At 49.7% G+C, this 15,521-nt stretch overlaps 3 protein-coding genes across 3 annotated transcripts; 1 reads left to right on the forward strand and 2 right to left on the reverse strand.

The window, feature by feature from the left end:
- Positions 1-81: 81 nt before the first annotated feature.
- On the reverse strand, positions 82-5,894 carry LOC149305856 (conserved oligomeric Golgi complex subunit 8-like). Its single transcript, XM_089540848.1, has 5 exons — positions 5,435-5,894; positions 4,575-4,782; positions 2,347-3,174; positions 1,010-1,178; positions 82-580 (listed from the first exon to the last, which is right to left on the reverse strand). The coding sequence occupies exons 1-5, from the start codon at positions 5,776-5,778 to the stop codon at positions 327-329; spliced, it is 1,803 nt and encodes a 600-aa protein (XP_089396974.1). The 5' UTR covers positions 5,779-5,894; the 3' UTR covers positions 82-326.
- An 88-nt stretch (positions 5,895-5,982) lies between these two features.
- Positions 5,983-9,326, forward strand: LOC149305857 (60S ribosome subunit biogenesis protein NIP7 homolog). Its single transcript, XM_089540856.1, has 5 exons — positions 5,983-6,096; positions 6,857-6,943; positions 8,022-8,160; positions 8,691-8,831; positions 8,935-9,326. The coding sequence occupies exons 1-5, from the start codon at positions 6,041-6,043 to the stop codon at positions 9,052-9,054; spliced, it is 543 nt and encodes a 180-aa protein (XP_089396982.1). The 5' UTR covers positions 5,983-6,040; the 3' UTR covers positions 9,055-9,326.
- Positions 9,315-15,501, reverse strand: LOC149305858 (transmembrane emp24 domain-containing protein 6-like). Its single transcript, XM_089540854.1, has 4 exons — positions 13,392-15,501; positions 11,490-11,616; positions 10,731-10,882; positions 9,315-10,223 (listed from the first exon to the last, which is right to left on the reverse strand). Exons 1-4 carry the CDS (start codon positions 13,695-13,697, stop codon positions 9,990-9,992), a joined length of 819 nt encoding a protein of 272 aa, XP_089396980.1. The 5' UTR covers positions 13,698-15,501; the 3' UTR covers positions 9,315-9,989.
- Positions 15,502-15,521: the final 20 nt, after the last annotated feature.

The raw sequence follows: 15,521 nt of genomic DNA on the forward strand, positions 1-15,521 counted from the left end.
GGTACATGAGAAAGAGTAGCAAGAATCAGGAGGGAAGATTATGCCCTGGTTCCTTGTACGATGCAGCAAGAACCACAGCCATGAACCAAAACGCAAGTCGGATTTATTCAGAACCTGATCCACTTTCACCAACCATTCCTTCCACCCCAACCCCAGGCCCAGCTTCTTCTCAGACTCTGCAAACCAGCCCTTCTGCTGTCCTTGCCTGTGCAAAAAAGGCCCAAGCCAGGACCTGGGAGCCAAAGCCTCAGATTGAGCACACACAAGCGCTGACTTCTGATGCCGGGCCGGCTGAGCATTTAAGCCCCAACAGGAGATGCCCTCTGCTACGATGCATCCCCTGAAGGCATGCTTTTCTCTTCCGCCTCTGAAACTGTAACTCTGGGGTCTGCATCCTGCTTTGATTCAGGGAGGGCCAAGTCCAGGGGAAGCGGTGGGATCTCTTGGGGCAGCGTTTGCTCCTCAGCCAGAGGAAGAACAGTCTCTTTCTCAGGAAGGACGGGGGAAAGTAGTTCTTGGACCGAACACTCGTCCACACAGCCCAGGTTCCCGTACTTGTGGAGGTGAGTAGGAGGAACCCCTAGTAAGGAGAAGAAGAAGAAAAGAGTGAAAGAGAGGATGTCAAAATCTTAGGTTATCAAGATCCAGAAATAGTTTTCAAAGAGAGAATCAGGTCAATCTGTTTCAGCCTAAAATGGAAAAGGAGGGGAGAATGAAGGAACCAAGCAATACCTTTGGGGCTGGTTTATTTTAGCTTGAACTTTCATGGATATCTACCTACTTCACCTGAGGGAAGTGGGTCAATACCCATACAACCTAATGCTAAAATAAACCAGTCTCAATGATGCTACTTGACACTTTTGCCCCTATTTCATTTGAAGATCCAGAGATGATCTCTCAAAAGCTCCTACTCTTCCCACACATCTCTGTGGGCTGAGGCTTAACTACTCCCTGCCTTCTTGCCGCACCTGCAGCCACCCAACTCCCATGGAAGCAAACAGGTCCTTACCCAGTGTCTTTGCAAGTTGGGCGGCCGGGAAGAGGAGCAGGAGGCAGCGGTTGAGGTAGGGCACCAGGTCTTCCAGGAACGCCGTGCAGAACTGAATGAAAAGCTCTTGTTCTCGGCTGCTGAAAGCCATGGCCTCAGCCCGATGGAAAGTCAGAATGACCTTTGTTACCTGCAAAGAGGGGAAGGAAAGAGAGAGATGGGAATCCCCTTGGCTAACACATCCGGTGAGGGACAGGGGCTGCACAGTTCCACCAGGGATCCAAGCTGACAAAATTCAGGCATGAATTCAAAAGCACAGCTGGATGTGTCACTATGGCAGGAGGCAAGGGAAAAGCCACAGACTTAGGGGGCAATTGTCTGTGATTGGGGACAGCAATTGCCCCTCTCCCTGGGGCTGTTCTCACACACACATCCTGTCACACAGACCTCTTCAATTCCTGTTACTTGAAAATGTCCTCTCCTGGCATAAAAGGACCTAGGGAGACCCCAAAATGTGGCAGAGATATTCCCCAAACCCACCAGGTGGCATTTAGGGCAATACAGAGGCATTCCCCCCCCCCAACCATTTGTTTGATCCGTGGAAGACCCTGGGGGGGGGGGGTCACATGTAGCCTGTGGGCCTCCCTTTGCCCACCTCTGCCCCTTGGAATAAAAAAGGTAGCAGGTAAATCCAAAGAGCCCTGCATGATGTCAGAAGCTTAAGATCCAATATACATATCCAGTTGATTAATATTTGAGATATATACATACATACATATATATATATATATATATATATATATATAATCTTTGTCTATGTTCGCAATATATGTAGATCTAGTTTGTAGCTCTGCCTTGGGTTTTGGGGGGAGGGCTGGGTGTGCTGAAGTAAGGTTGAATATTATAGGCAAAGTTTAAGCTTTAGTTGAGGCCAGTTGGAGGGTTGGTATGTGAAACAGATAACGGTGTGAGAAAGCTCTAGTTTCTTAAGGTTGAGGTGCTAAGTTACCATGCTGACCTAGCAGAGGGGTGTGAATTGTTGGAACCATCTGGGAAGGAAGGAAAAAAGGCTGGGGGCTGGTTGCTGGTTTAAAGTGAGGTTTGCCTTTGTGCTCTTTAGATTCTGCAAAAAAAGTGTTTGAGGATACTTCTGCAGTGCTCTTACAATAAACTTTCTTGTTTTGACAATAAGTTGTTTTGTGGATCATTGAACAGAGGATTCCAAATCTCACACCTGATAGCATCATGCTAAAAACCTGCTGTTAGCCCCTACCATTTTGCATTTTGTGAGTAAAAGATCAGAAATGTCCCCACCCCAACCTCACTTCCAGCCTTTCTAAAGAAAAGGAAAGCCTCACCTGGGCAAGTGCATCCTCCAAGGCAGAAGCCACATCCGGAGCAAGAGCCACAGGGCAACAGAGGCGCAAGTCGTTGAAGGCCACCAGGATACTGTTGAGGAAGCAGGCAAGTGGTGGGAAATCCAGGAGCCCCATTGGGGGTTGAAGGGCACCTGGCTGGGCTGAAGCCCCCACAGAAGACACGGGGATGGTGCTGCCCAGGAGTGCAGGGGCAGAGATCAGCGTGTAGGAATTCATCTCCTCCTCGAATTTGCTGACAGCTTCCTGCATGGCTTTTTGGAAGGTGAGCATCGCCACTCGCTGGAAGATTGGGACCAGCTGGCCCCGGAAGTCCGCTCCCACCCGGCTGAAGGAGAGGCCGAAGTACATGCACTGGCCCAGCAGAGAGTCCAGGCGGCCGCCCACCCCACGCTGCAGGTCATGCTCCAGCACCAGCAGGAACTGCGAGACCTTCTGAAGGACCCAACCGTGGAAGATGGCACTTTCGTTGAGGGTCTCCTGCCCAGGAGTGGGCACCAGCGGCTCCTCATCAGCAAAGATGGCCCGGTACTGCGTGACGATGTCAAAGAGGTGGACGCGGCAGGCCTCAATGGTCTTGGTGACATGAACATAGGGGTCTTCGTCAGGGATGGCGGCCAGGATGGAGCGCAGCCAGATGTCCCGGGCCTGGAGGAAGGTGATGCGCAGCTCTGCTTCAGTGAAGACATCCATGCAGCGCAGGTAACCGATGACACGCAAGCAGGCAGGCAGCGGGATGTTGGTGCGCAGCTGCTGGATCAGCTGAGTCAGCATGAGCTGGGTGGACTGGCGCACCTCTGCCACGATGCCCTGGGAGGGAGAAGACAGAGGGAGAGACCAAATTAAACTCCTCTTACTCCAGATAACAGGTTCTAGAGGAGTTTTTGCTCTAAAATCAAACCATCCCCATTTATGAAACTTACATATAATCATAAAGTTGGAAGAAAACCCAAGGGTCATGCAGTCCAACCCCATTCTGCCATGCAGGAACTCACAATTAAGGCACCCCTGACAGATGGCCACCCAGACTCTGTTTAAAAGCCTCCAGAGAAGGAGGACTTTGTAACAGATGGAAGCATTGAGCTGAGTCTGTACATTTCCCACATTGTTCTTTTGCTAGATATACTACCACCACTCAGAGGGCCTTTTCTACCTCGGCCCCCAAGCTCTGGAACTCCCTTCCCGGTGAGCTCCGCTTGGCCACCTCGCTGGACCAATTCAAAAAGGGGTTAAAGACATACCTGTTCCAGCAGGCTTACCCCTAAACCCTGAAGTACTCCCCCCTCCCCAATCAGCAGCATTTGTCGCTAGCTTGAGATTTTTTAGATTGTAGTAATGTAGATGTATGATATGAGTTAATTTTATGATGGTTTTTATGGTTGTTGATGATGTTATATTGTTGTGTTTTAATATGCTGTTAACCGCCTTGATCTCCGAAAAGGCGGTATATAAATAAAATTTTATTTTATTATTTTATTTTATTTTTTAAAAATTGATTAAATGGATTTTCATAGAGGAAATCCACAAAGGAAAAAAGGATACCATGGACTGCCAAAAACCCAGCAGGTATATCTGAGAGGATATCAAGGCTGAGCTATCCCAAGAAGCCCAAATCCTTGAACTGAGGCTGTCATATGTTGGGCATAGTGTGTGACACAGTGACTCAAAGGAAAAGGGGATGCTTCTTAGAAAAACAGAAGGCAGTTAGAAATGAGGAAGACCATGTTAAGGTGGATTCTCAATCAAGGGAACCAGGGCTGCTGAGTTTGCAAGGCCTGAGGAGAGCAGTTGATATCAGAGTGATTTGAAGTTCTCTCACTAATGAGTTCTCCCTAAATCAAAGTGATTAGATGGCAATTAACAACCACAATTGAATGTAGCATTCGACTGAAGTGGGCTAACTGAAACAATGGGACCAAGCCAAAGAGACAACTGTGACATCACAACAAGCCCTGGAAAACAAGCATAAAGACAACACAGGCAGTCTTGACAGAACTTTCTGTGGGTCCTCCCTTCCTGTCCTAAGTCAAAGTAACCATTACAAGCAGGACTGGGATTGACTGCAAAGCTCAGCTGAGGTGGAAACACTGGGACCAAGCCAAAGAGACAATTGCTGTGTGGCAGCAGGCTCTGGAAATAAGCGTAAAACAATGGTCAAGACAACTGAGCCACTCTTGAGGGATCCTTTTTCAAGGCGGAGCTGCAGCCACCTGGATGACGGGGATGGCGGCGTGCTTCTTCTCCAACCGGCGGACATAGGAGACCAGCTCCAGGGCCTCCTCATAGTAGCTGTTGCGGACGCAGGTGTCCATCAGCTGTGGGATCTCCAGGATCTCCAGGATCTCCGTGTGGCGGTTCAGGGTCAGGTTGTTCATCCGGCGGCTCTGGGCGATCTGCTCCGCGTCGCGCATGAAGCTCCTGCAAAGAGAAGGAGAGGAGGCGGCGAAGGGTGAGCGAGCGAGAAACGTCCGGAAGAGATTCAGAGGAAGATTTCTCCAAAGTCTGAAGCCCCTGTGCATAAGGGACATACATGCCTTTCTCTAGGAACTCAAGCAGAGACCTTCCAAGCCATAGGCTGAGTGGATGCACAAAGGGCAAATACATACACCCCTCTTCAGTCACTGGTTACTATATCTATCTATCTATCTATCTATCTATATGCAAACCCCTCGTGGGGACCATCATCCATTCTCCTCTCAGGACTGTTTTCACTCACTGTCTCAGCTGACATTCCTTATTTGGGGTGAATAAAGGCATTTAGGCACCGCTTGGGGGCCATAAACAAACCTTGGATGCCATCAAGCAGCCAGTTCATCCTCATCTATTTTACTTTGATGCCTGCTAACAGCCGTGAGGCATTTGGGCTCCTTCGCCCAACATTTCCCTATTGCAAGTATTCCGCAATGACTCCCGATGATGGGCAAGTCCTATCAGTTGAGCCCAATGGGGCTTTTCCAGGGACCCTGGACTCCATCTCCCAGCATCCCACGCGGCCCTTTAAGTTCGGCCCTTTAAGACTGTCATTTGTCAATGCTCCCGACTGGGGCTCTTAAGGGCTTCTGGGCCTCACCGGCATTCCTGGGCGAAGGGCGAGAGCCGCGCCAGGAGCCTGTCCAGCCCCTCCTCGACGCCCGCGAAGCCCCTCCGCGTCTGGGCGGTGCACTCCGCCGAGCGGATGAAGGTCTTGTAGTGGGCGAAGGCCAGGCGGCGCGTCTGCTCGCCCAGCTGGGCCTTCTCCTCGGCCAGCCGCCCGGGCTCCCTGCGCAGCGCCTCCAGGCCCAGCCCCGACAAGGCCGACAGGTACGGAGGCACCTCCGCCTCGGAGAGCGGCGAAGCGGGCCAGGAGGAGGCCGCCCTCCCGCGGAAGAGCCACGCCAAAAGGCTCGCCTCCTCCAGGCCGCCTTCCTCCGCCATCGGAGCTTCGACGTGGACCAGGAAGGGATCGCTATGGCAACGCGGGGGACGCTCTGGCCCAGGCAGGAAGACTCTGTGGCCGCTTCCGGGAGCCGGCTCTATGGACTTCCGGCAACAGGCCGGAAGGGTGAGTGGCGGCGCTCTCTCCCGAACGGACGCAGAACTCTATCGTGCCATAGACGCCTCGCTCTCTCTGCCCAGAGCGGCCGGTTTCCGCTTCCGGTCACGCTTTGCTCGTTCTTCTTCCACTTCCGCCGGAGCGATGCGGCCGCTGACCGAGGAGGAGATCCGCGCGCTCTTCGAGAAGCTGGCTAGATAGTAAGCTTGTCTGCATCCATACATTGGAGTCTGGCGCCGCTTCAGCAGGTCCAGTGCTGTGGAATCCTGGGATTTGTAGTGAGAAGGCTCTGGTGCCGGGAATCAACTCAGGAATTGACTTTGTACGGAATGCTGGGAACTGTAGTTCCGTGAGATGTGTCGCCTCTCTCTGCCAGGAACAAACTACAGATCCCAGGATTCCACAGCATCCAACCCTGGCAGTTAAAGTGGGTCCATCTGGTGCAGACGCAGCAGGAATGGCCCACGGAGCTGCTTCCGTCGGAGGGAGCTGTCTGTAACGTGCTTTTATATTACGTTTGGCCATATATGTGATTATTTCATATATAGGCGCCTTAATGGCTTGGATTCTATAGGAGGCTTTCTCTGCCATCCGCTGCCTGGGTCCCTCTGGGGAGAAAGGCGGCATCAAAGCGAAGCCAAGGAGCTCCATCCCTGGAAGGCATCCTCCCTTTGGGTGGATGCAGGAGGAGCTTTTCCATCCTCTGGTTCAGGGGCATCCTTTGGGGCCATTGCCGGCTTTGCTTCCCAGAGACAGCAAGCAATGGCCCCAAAGGCCTCTGTCTGGGAAAGGGGCCTCTGCCCATTGGGACGCATGGCCCATTTCGGGGAGGGGCGAGAAGGGACCCTGGTTCTGGGTCTCCTTTGGGGCCTTTTGGGCAGGAAGGGGAGGAAAAGGCTTGGGCTTGGCCAGTCTCCCTCCTTTGCAAACAGTCCCTCTCCTCTGCCTCTCTTTCCGCAGCATCGGGGAGAACATCCAGCTCCTGATCGACCGGCCGGACGGGGCCTACTGCTTCCGCCTCCACAAGGACCGCGTCTATTACCTCAGGTGGGGCCCAGGGGGCGCCTGGCGCCGCTTTACCTGCCGTGGCTCAGTGCTATGGAATCCTGGGAACTGTAGTTTCTTGGGATGTTTCAGCCTTCCCTCTGAGAGAGCGTTCTGGTGCCACAAAGAATTACGAACCCAAGGATTCCGTTGGAGCGCAGGGTTCTTCCCCATAAGAAAGGCCAGGATATACATGAAGGGAAATGTCTGAAATACAAACATTTTGGACTCAGATTCACTCCGTTGTATGTGAAATGTTAGAGATACGCTACGACTGTCTTCCCAAAATACATCTGCTTCACAAGACCAATAAGATCAATGGTGCAATAAGGAAGTTAGGGAAGGAAGAGGAAAAGATTTTGCTCTATGTGGCTTCAGCTGCAAGAATAGTTATAGCCAGAGAATGGAGAAAGGAAGACGTGCCTAAAATAGAGGAATGGTTATGGAAAGGACTTGAGGTGAAAACTCTAGATATCTTAACGGAGAGACTGAGAAAATGTAAATTAAAGGGAGCAGAAGAGGCATGGGACCCAATAATGAAATACTGTGTAAACAGGCTTTGCTCCCAATTGGAAAGCAACAAAGGCTTCTCATAGGGCTGGACTTGTACAAGTAGGATTTGCATCCAGATGTTATACTTCAGACAAGAGCTGAATAGATTGCTTGCCACATCTCACCTAATCTTTTTGTTTTGGCTGGATGAGAGTCTTTATATATATTTATTAGAATCTATGTGGCCAAAATAAAGGCTTTGTTTTTTGTAGGAGCAGTTGAGGATGTTCACCAGCCCCCCCAGATTTATATTAAGGTTTCTTCTCTGCCTTGTCACCCCGATTTGCGTATTTCTGGTCATGTCTGTATTATAATTATCCTGGGAAGTTCTGGTTTATCTGTCCTCCTAATACTGCTATCCCTTGTCCAAAAAGGCAAAATGGCCGTGACAAGCATTGCCCACTTAGCAGTTTCTCCTGACTCTTAGGGTATAGATTTAAGACTATTCAGGTGCTTCAGGAAAACTACACTTCACAGGTCTTCCTGAAGTTGCAGTAAAGGCTGTCTCTTTTCCCCCCATTTCTTTTAGTGAGAGGATCTTGAAGCTTGCTACAAACATCCCCCGCGAGAGCCTGGTTTCCTTGGGCACCTGCTTTGGAAAGTTTACCAAGACCCAGAAGTTTCGTCTCCACATAACTGCCCTGGATTATCTTGCCCCTTATGCCAAGGTAAAGGCAGCACAAGGATTAAGTTCCATTTCACCCTTTTCTCCTCATTCCCCTCACCTAGACCATTGTATTCTGCTTTGTGGATGTGAGGGGAAAGTGTTTTGTCCAGTTCTCCATGGATGTGTTTGCTTGACATCAGGGGCTTTGAATGAAGACTATCGGGGGTTGGACTGGATGGCTCTTGCGGTCTCTTCCATCTCCATGATTCAAATATGAGGAGATGAACAAGAATGCCAAAAGAGCGCTGCACTTTTCATTGCTGGGTGGTTTGCTACTTCTTTGGAAGTGAACATTTGTGCCAATGAAGAGAGAAATGTAGATAGCCTTGGATTAAATTTTATAAGAGCAATCAAACTAACACCAAATCCATCTTATGATACTTTCAGTGATGATGAAAGTATCGCCACATGGTGGATTTTATTTTAATGGCCAACACAGCTATCTAACCGTACATCTTCACATGAGCAAGGAACTCATTCCCGCAGACAGTTTGTTGCATTGTTTGTTGCTTTTCTCTCTCTCTCATGCAGTACAAAGTGTGGGTGAAGCCTGGCGCAGAACAATCCTTCCTTTATGGAAACCACATCCTGAAATCTGGCCTGGGGCGCATTACAGAGAGCACAGCCCAGTACCAAGGAGTGGTGGTCTATTCCATGGCTGACGTCCCTCTGGTGAGTGGCATTGAGAGGCCAGGAGGAAGGTGGGCTGCAGGGGGCTTCTGAGGGCGCTCACTAAAACAAAGGTCTTACTCTTGCTCCCTTGGACTTTTCCTAGGGCTTTGGGGTGGCGGCCAAGTCAACCCAAGAGTGCCGGAAAATGGACCCCATGGCAATTGTAGTGTTTCACCAAGCGGATATCGGGGAGTACATAAGGCACGAAGAGACGCTGACTTAAACAAAGAGTAGCAGAGGACCCCAAAGACTTCTTGCTGCATGAAAGAATAACCTATTTTGGACTTTCTGTCACCTTTTCTATATGGACTGGATGGACTGGCTGTGAGTGATGGAGAAATAGCCAGCAAAGCTGCCTGTTCTGGAATGGATCAACCACAGTGACTGCAACTGTGCTTGCTGCGGGTGAACTAGGAAACTTTGGGATGTAACCACAGGCCTATGACTTCTGAGAAATTTTAACTCTGGCCCAGTAAAGCTGTCAGGTTCTATGCCTTTGATTGTCTCCTTTGTGGTGTTCTGGGTGCATGCAGCCGCTTCCATATTCCTCAGCTGTTTAGGGAACCAGAGCGTTGATCTGCTAAGCCAGAACAAAGAAGCAGTTAGAGCTTCTCTTCCCTCTTAGCAAGGTGTTTTAGCATAGACTTTGTTACTGCCACTAGCTAAGCCTCAGAAGGCTCATTCCAACCTTTTAGAAGGGAAGAAGAAGGCCTATGCAAAACCTAGGGAACTATCAAGCATTGGGATCATATGGGGGGTAGTCAGTGGGAGAAGCCCTGAGAGCTAAATTTAGCCCCAAAGATAAAGAGTGTGGTGTGGTGCCCATGTGGAGCACAAGCCTATTAACTGGGCCTGGAATTTGCCACTCAGTCGTTGTAAGGTATCCTATGTGTTGTGGTTGCGTTAGGAAGAGTTTCAACAAATGGAGTGCTGCTTTACCTTGACTAGGCCAGCTTTATTTTGAATCACCCATTCAGTCCCTTTCTGTGGCGGTGCTTAGATTTGTCCACTTTGGACCCTGAAAGGCAAACGAAAGAGGCCAGGCCAGCAGGTGGGGGGATGCTGCCTTTAACACGCCCCTTGCTTTTTGGGGTTCCCTGTTCCTTTTGCTGCCTGTGAGATTGGGCTTTTGGCTGGCCTTAACCCTGGCGTGAGACTTTAGCATCGTGGCTTGTTGGTGGCTGTGGTGGGCTGCGTTTTGAAGAGACGCTTGAGGAAGTAGATCTGGAGGACCCCCGAGACGATGATGGCCACGCTCTGGGCCGCCGACCACCAGTTCACATAGTTGTAGTTGGACTGAAGGAGTAAGATGTCTGACGTGCTTTTCATCCGAGAAATGGCGCTGTATCGCCACATGTGGAAGAGGTCCTTCATCAGCTTGCGGGTGCTCTCCTGTTGGGAAGGGAGGAAGAAACCCTTCAGTCCCAAATGGTGGCATGTGCCTCTACGGTTCTCTTCCAGAGGACAGAGATGATGAGCCTCCGGCCCAGGACCCACATCTCGCCTTCCTAGGCTTGCATCTCTTTCCCCCCAGCACCATCATTGGGCAGTTTCCCAGCTTTACCCCTGACAATTCCCCCATGGTGGCTTTCTCAAGGCTTAGCTAATGGCAATTAAGAGCTTTGTGGGAATCCTTGGCCCCATCCACCACTGGACTGAGGGTTTACCCTTCCTTGAGAGAGAATACCAGCTGCCTACCCTTATGACCAGAGATGCCCAGCAGTGAGCATTTTCCTCCACGTCTCTCTCTTCCTGACCACTTTCAGAACCCTTTCTTACCTGCATCAGGTGTGACCCGAGTTTCCTTCTGGCCCATGTTTCTTTCTGCCCACATGCCGATGATTTCCCACCCAGCTGCTGGCATTGCCAGAACCTTCTTGGATATTTAGCAGTGCTTACTTCAATGGCCGCCAGTGTGTCGTTGAGCTGCTTCTTCTCAAGTTCTGATGTACTTTGTAGGTCAAAGCCCTCGTAGTAGATTCCAAAGTTAAGGTAAACCCGCACAGACCCAAAGTGGTTGTGCACGTTGCTCAGGCAGAGCTGGTAGAATCCTGCAAGAAAGCATCAGAATGGTACCTGGCTTTAGCCATCTGGGTTTCTAGCAATCTTGATTTATTCTAGGACCCATTTATTTGTCTCTTAGCCAATTCCAGGGCCAGCACCATATTTGAAATGAGCTGACTTTCTCCCTATCAGTTTCCTTCACTGTCCACCTTTCACACAGATATCAAAAACACGATGGCCTGGATGATTCCCTTTGGTCTTTAATGATATCTATCCTTACACTTGAGGGTCTTGTCTAGTTCCTTCCTAACTGCCCTTCCAAGTCCTCATCTCTTTCTGGTTTCTTGATTGCAGCCCCCATTCCGATGAATGGCTGAGCCAAGGAACGGGAAATCTAACTGTTTTACTCACTTAACTTTAAATGTCTGCTGTCTGGGGTCATTTCTTTTCCCTTCTGCTTGTGCCTTTATTCCTCAACTAGTGGCCTTACATTTGAAGCATGACTTCCTTAGGTCTGTTATGAAGACGCATCCACACCTGTAACTGCTTATTCCCAAGCGGGGGTTTGTTTTTGCCTTGACCTGCCCCCAAGACAGGGATCCTAGAGCCCACTCAGGAAGGAGAAAAAGGATCCCACGGCGAGGGTCAGTGCACCTGTTTCCTTGGTTGAGAAGTGGATCAGTCCCCGGATATCTTGCGAGTTCCCAACACGGAAGCCATTGGGGTCATATGCAGTGGCCTGGATGTGTCTCTCTTGGCCAAGCCCTGTGTTCCTCTGCACCTGAAGGCAAAACATGGTGAAGGCAGCATGGATTTCTGTAGTGTTAGGGTTTCCAACCACAGAAACAAAACGAGGGTTTGATGTTGCAGGCCATGCAGTCCAAGGCAGTAGGCCACAGTCAGGCTTGCAGAAACCATTTTGCTTCACTCCAGAGATAAAGACACTACTACTCCGTGCAAAAGGAGCTCTCACAGGGCAGTAAGCTTTTTAGACAAATGGCAGGAGACACTTTTCCTTTGCCCTCCAAAACGTACACTTTTCTGGGCAAAAAAATAATAATCCCTCCAATAACGTTTGTTTTTAGAACCAAGTCAGCCACTGAGGAAAATCTCATAGCAGTTGACCATTTTCCTAGATCTCTGGATGTGCTGGAAATACATTGAAGTACTATGTGTATCTCTAATGGTTGTGCCACTCTTAGGTTATTTAATCCCATTGTCCAGATGGGAAATTCGGTTAAACCAGAGTAATTATCTCTGAACATAGAGAAGCCCAAGGAAAAGGCATAACTTTCATCAGGTAATGTGGGCAGGTAAAATGGGGTTTAGTAGATAAAACTGGACAAGACTAATGGGCAAGAAAATCATCTCACTTGGACTCGCTTATTGCCATTTTTGTTCTTGCTCAGTGCTCTTAATATACTTTCTCCAGGATACGCCTTGTTTACTGTATATATCCCTACGCTTCTAAGAATCTAGACTGGTGGGTGAGAATCATGTAACCTTCCAGTTGTTCTTGGACTGCATGTTCCAGCAGCCTTAGCCATGGCAGAGGATACTGGGAACCAAGGTATAAGAGCACCTGAATAGTTGTTCAATTCCCACATCTGGCTTAAAGGGATTGACAATGGTTCACAGGGAGGGAAGCATACATCTCTCTAGACCAATGGTTCCAATCTTTCATTCCTCCAGATGTTTTGGAGTTCAGGTCCCATAATTCCTGACTGTTGGCCAAGTTGACTGGAGCTTCTGGCAGCTGAAGTCCAAAACGCCTTGAGGACCAAAGTTTGGTAACCAATATTCTTGACGCCATTGAAAGGCAAACATCCCCAACAGCCTACTAGGCAATACAGCCTTTGGTAAGGAATGTGGGGAGTTGTAGTCCTTTAACACATGGAGGGCTGAAGCATTCCCACCTCTTTCACTGCAAGTGTCTCATAAAGTTGCCTGCAATCCATGAACATGCATGCTGTAATAAATATTAAAGCCTTACAAGTGCTACCAGATTCTGTGCCCTTCTCTTCAAGGGAAGGAGGCAACGGGGCCCTTTCACGCTCCATGAGATCTCTCTCCAGTTGAGAAAACCAAGGGACCCTCCTTAAACTGCAAATCCTAGGAGCCCTGGGGGTAGTTAAAGGGAAGGGGAATCACTAGGGTCCCATGCGCAGAGCGAGGCAGCAAATTGATTTAGGAATGGATAAGGAGAAAGGGCCCTGGGAAAAGGCAGCACTCCTACATTTAGTAGAGAAAGGGTTGATAACAGGAAGGTTTACTCTGCCCTAGAATGAGTGGTGTAGGGATTTCAATGCTGCATTAGGACACTGGGACACCAGGGTTTGAATCCCGGCTTGGCCATGAAAGGCCACTTGGGCAAATCACACTCTCTCAGCCTCTTAAGGATGGCAATGGTGAACCTTCTCTGAACAAATCGTGCCAAGGAAACCCAGTGACAGGGTTGCCGTAAGTTGGAAACAATTAGAACGCGCACGACAACAGCAAGGCGGCTACTTCTACCACCTGCTGCATGCGCAAACACATGCAAACGTGCGCACCCACCTCGTAGCCAAAGTAGAACTGGCCGCTCTGGTGCGCAAACTGCCAGAAGCACTCAATGTCTCCCGCAGGGACTATGATGGCGAAGTTGTACCGTTCTGTTCCACGAAAGAGAGGCTGGTCGCTGGAGATGCGCTGGGGCTCCGATTTGTGGGCCTGGGCAAGTCCCAGCGCCCCCAGCAAGCCCAGAAGCGCAGCCGTGGGGAGCAAGGGGAGCATGGTGCTGGGAGAAGCCAGCTGGAGCAGCGTGCCTTGGCTTGAGGAGCCCTGCGCGGCTGGGAAGAGAGGCAGGCAGGCGTGGTTAATCATTAACTCAGCCACTCGCAGTGTCTTGTGTTTGCTCTTGGCTGGATCACGTCTAGTTCCTCAAGGAAACTTTGAGTGCCCTTTCCAGGATGAGGGAACGCATGGTCTTCCAGCTCACCCCTGGGCAAGGATGATGGGAGCTGGTATCCAGTGACAACACTGCTAGGAAACTCTGCCTTTTTTCAGGAAACTGCAGCAATCCTTCATTTACTTTGCTCCAGCTCCTGCAAGGTTCTTGAAGGGCTGAAACAGCCTGTTGTCAATCACAAAGTCCAAAACTTTAATTTATATCGCTACTTCTGTCTCTGCCTTCCTCTACAGAGCTCAAGTTGGAATACATGGCCCACATCCCATTCGTCATCTCAACAACCCTGTGAGGTAGGGAGACTTGCCCCAGGCCATCCAACAAGCTGCTCATCTCAGTGGGAAACTGAACTCAGATCTAAACTAAAGGCAACAAAACATGTCACAGAGTTCAAGCAAGAAAAAGTGCAAAGAGCCTAAAAAACAGAAGCTGTGCAACAGGTGGGATCCTGGGAGCTCACCCATAACTGCCTGTAAGCCTCCACTTTATCCTTGATTGGGGGAAAAGACATTATTTGAGCACGTTAAGCTCTTTTCCGATCAAAGGTTTCACTCTGCATCATGTCCATCTTTGCAAAAGCTGCCAACCTTGCAAGACATTTCTCTTTCCAGTCTGGGCAGCTGTTTTTTTTTTAAAGAGAAAGCTTCCCTTTACCAAAGTTCTGCTTGAGCAGTTGCTTTCTTTGCCACCCACTCCTGCTCCATTTATTCGGTCCTCCTTGTTCTCAAAAGGTTCCCCCAGCATGACCTGTACTTGGCTGACGTAGCAGCTGGTGCTGAAGGACACATCATGTATTCCAGGAAGAGATTTTCCCAGCAACTGTGATAAGAGCGAGTGGCCTGCGAGATTCGGCACAAGGCGCACACTTAAAAAGGAAGAGTCAGGACTAGTAGCAACAGCCAAAGCACAGAGACAACCCATTTTGTCCTTGGAGGTGAAATGGTTCCTTCTGGTTGTTGTGTATCTTCAAGTCACTTCTGATGTAGGGCACTCCAAGGCAAACCTGTCACAGGATTTTCTTGGCAGGATTTGTTCAGGTTTGCCTTTGCCTTCCTCCGAGGCTGTGAGATGCGACTTGCCCAAAGTCACCCAGCTGGTTTCCATGGCAGAATGTTGATTTGAACCCAGGTCTCTGGAACTGTAGTCAACCAAATCACGCGGGGTCTCCAACTGTTCCTACAGCAAAGTAAACCTTTAAGGGTTAAGGTGAGAAGGGTGCTTTGCTTCAGACATTCCCGCAGAAGCTTGCCACTTTCCTCCAGTCTTTCAAAAAGGCAGATGTTCCAAACCGGGCAATGAAGACAAGCTTGGCTGGGCCAAGAGATTCAACGCGCAGATGTTCACGCATGCCAGCGCTGGTGAAAGGAAAGAAAACAGAAAGCGTCCCAGGGCAAAGCTGCAACAGGGCAGGCGGCACAGGCTGCAAGAGAAAGACACAGACAGGAAAGCACACCAACCCAGGACAATTTGCCAGGCTCTCCAGTACCTTGATGACGTGTGAGAACTTAGTGGCATCCGCTGCTCACCTGATTCCCAGGTGCCAGGTTCCCCAGGTTCAGGACTAAATAAATAGTTATGCACTTTTTACTAGGAGAAAGCTATAGTCTTGCCACAATATTCATTCGCACCCTGTTTCCAGTGAATACAAGCCAGGGCTTTCAAATTAAAACTTCTGTGGAAATATATTCAGAACAGTAATGAGACTTACACAAGCAAAATCACTCGGCCCTGAAGACCCCAAA

The sequence above is a fragment of the Sceloporus occidentalis genome, unplaced genomic scaffold (genome assembly GCF_023333645.1).
Source record: "Sceloporus occidentalis isolate IW3139 unplaced genomic scaffold, rSceOcc1.0.p SCAF_10, whole genome shotgun sequence".
NCBI lineage: Eukaryota > Metazoa > Chordata > Lepidosauria > Squamata > Phrynosomatidae > Sceloporus > Sceloporus occidentalis.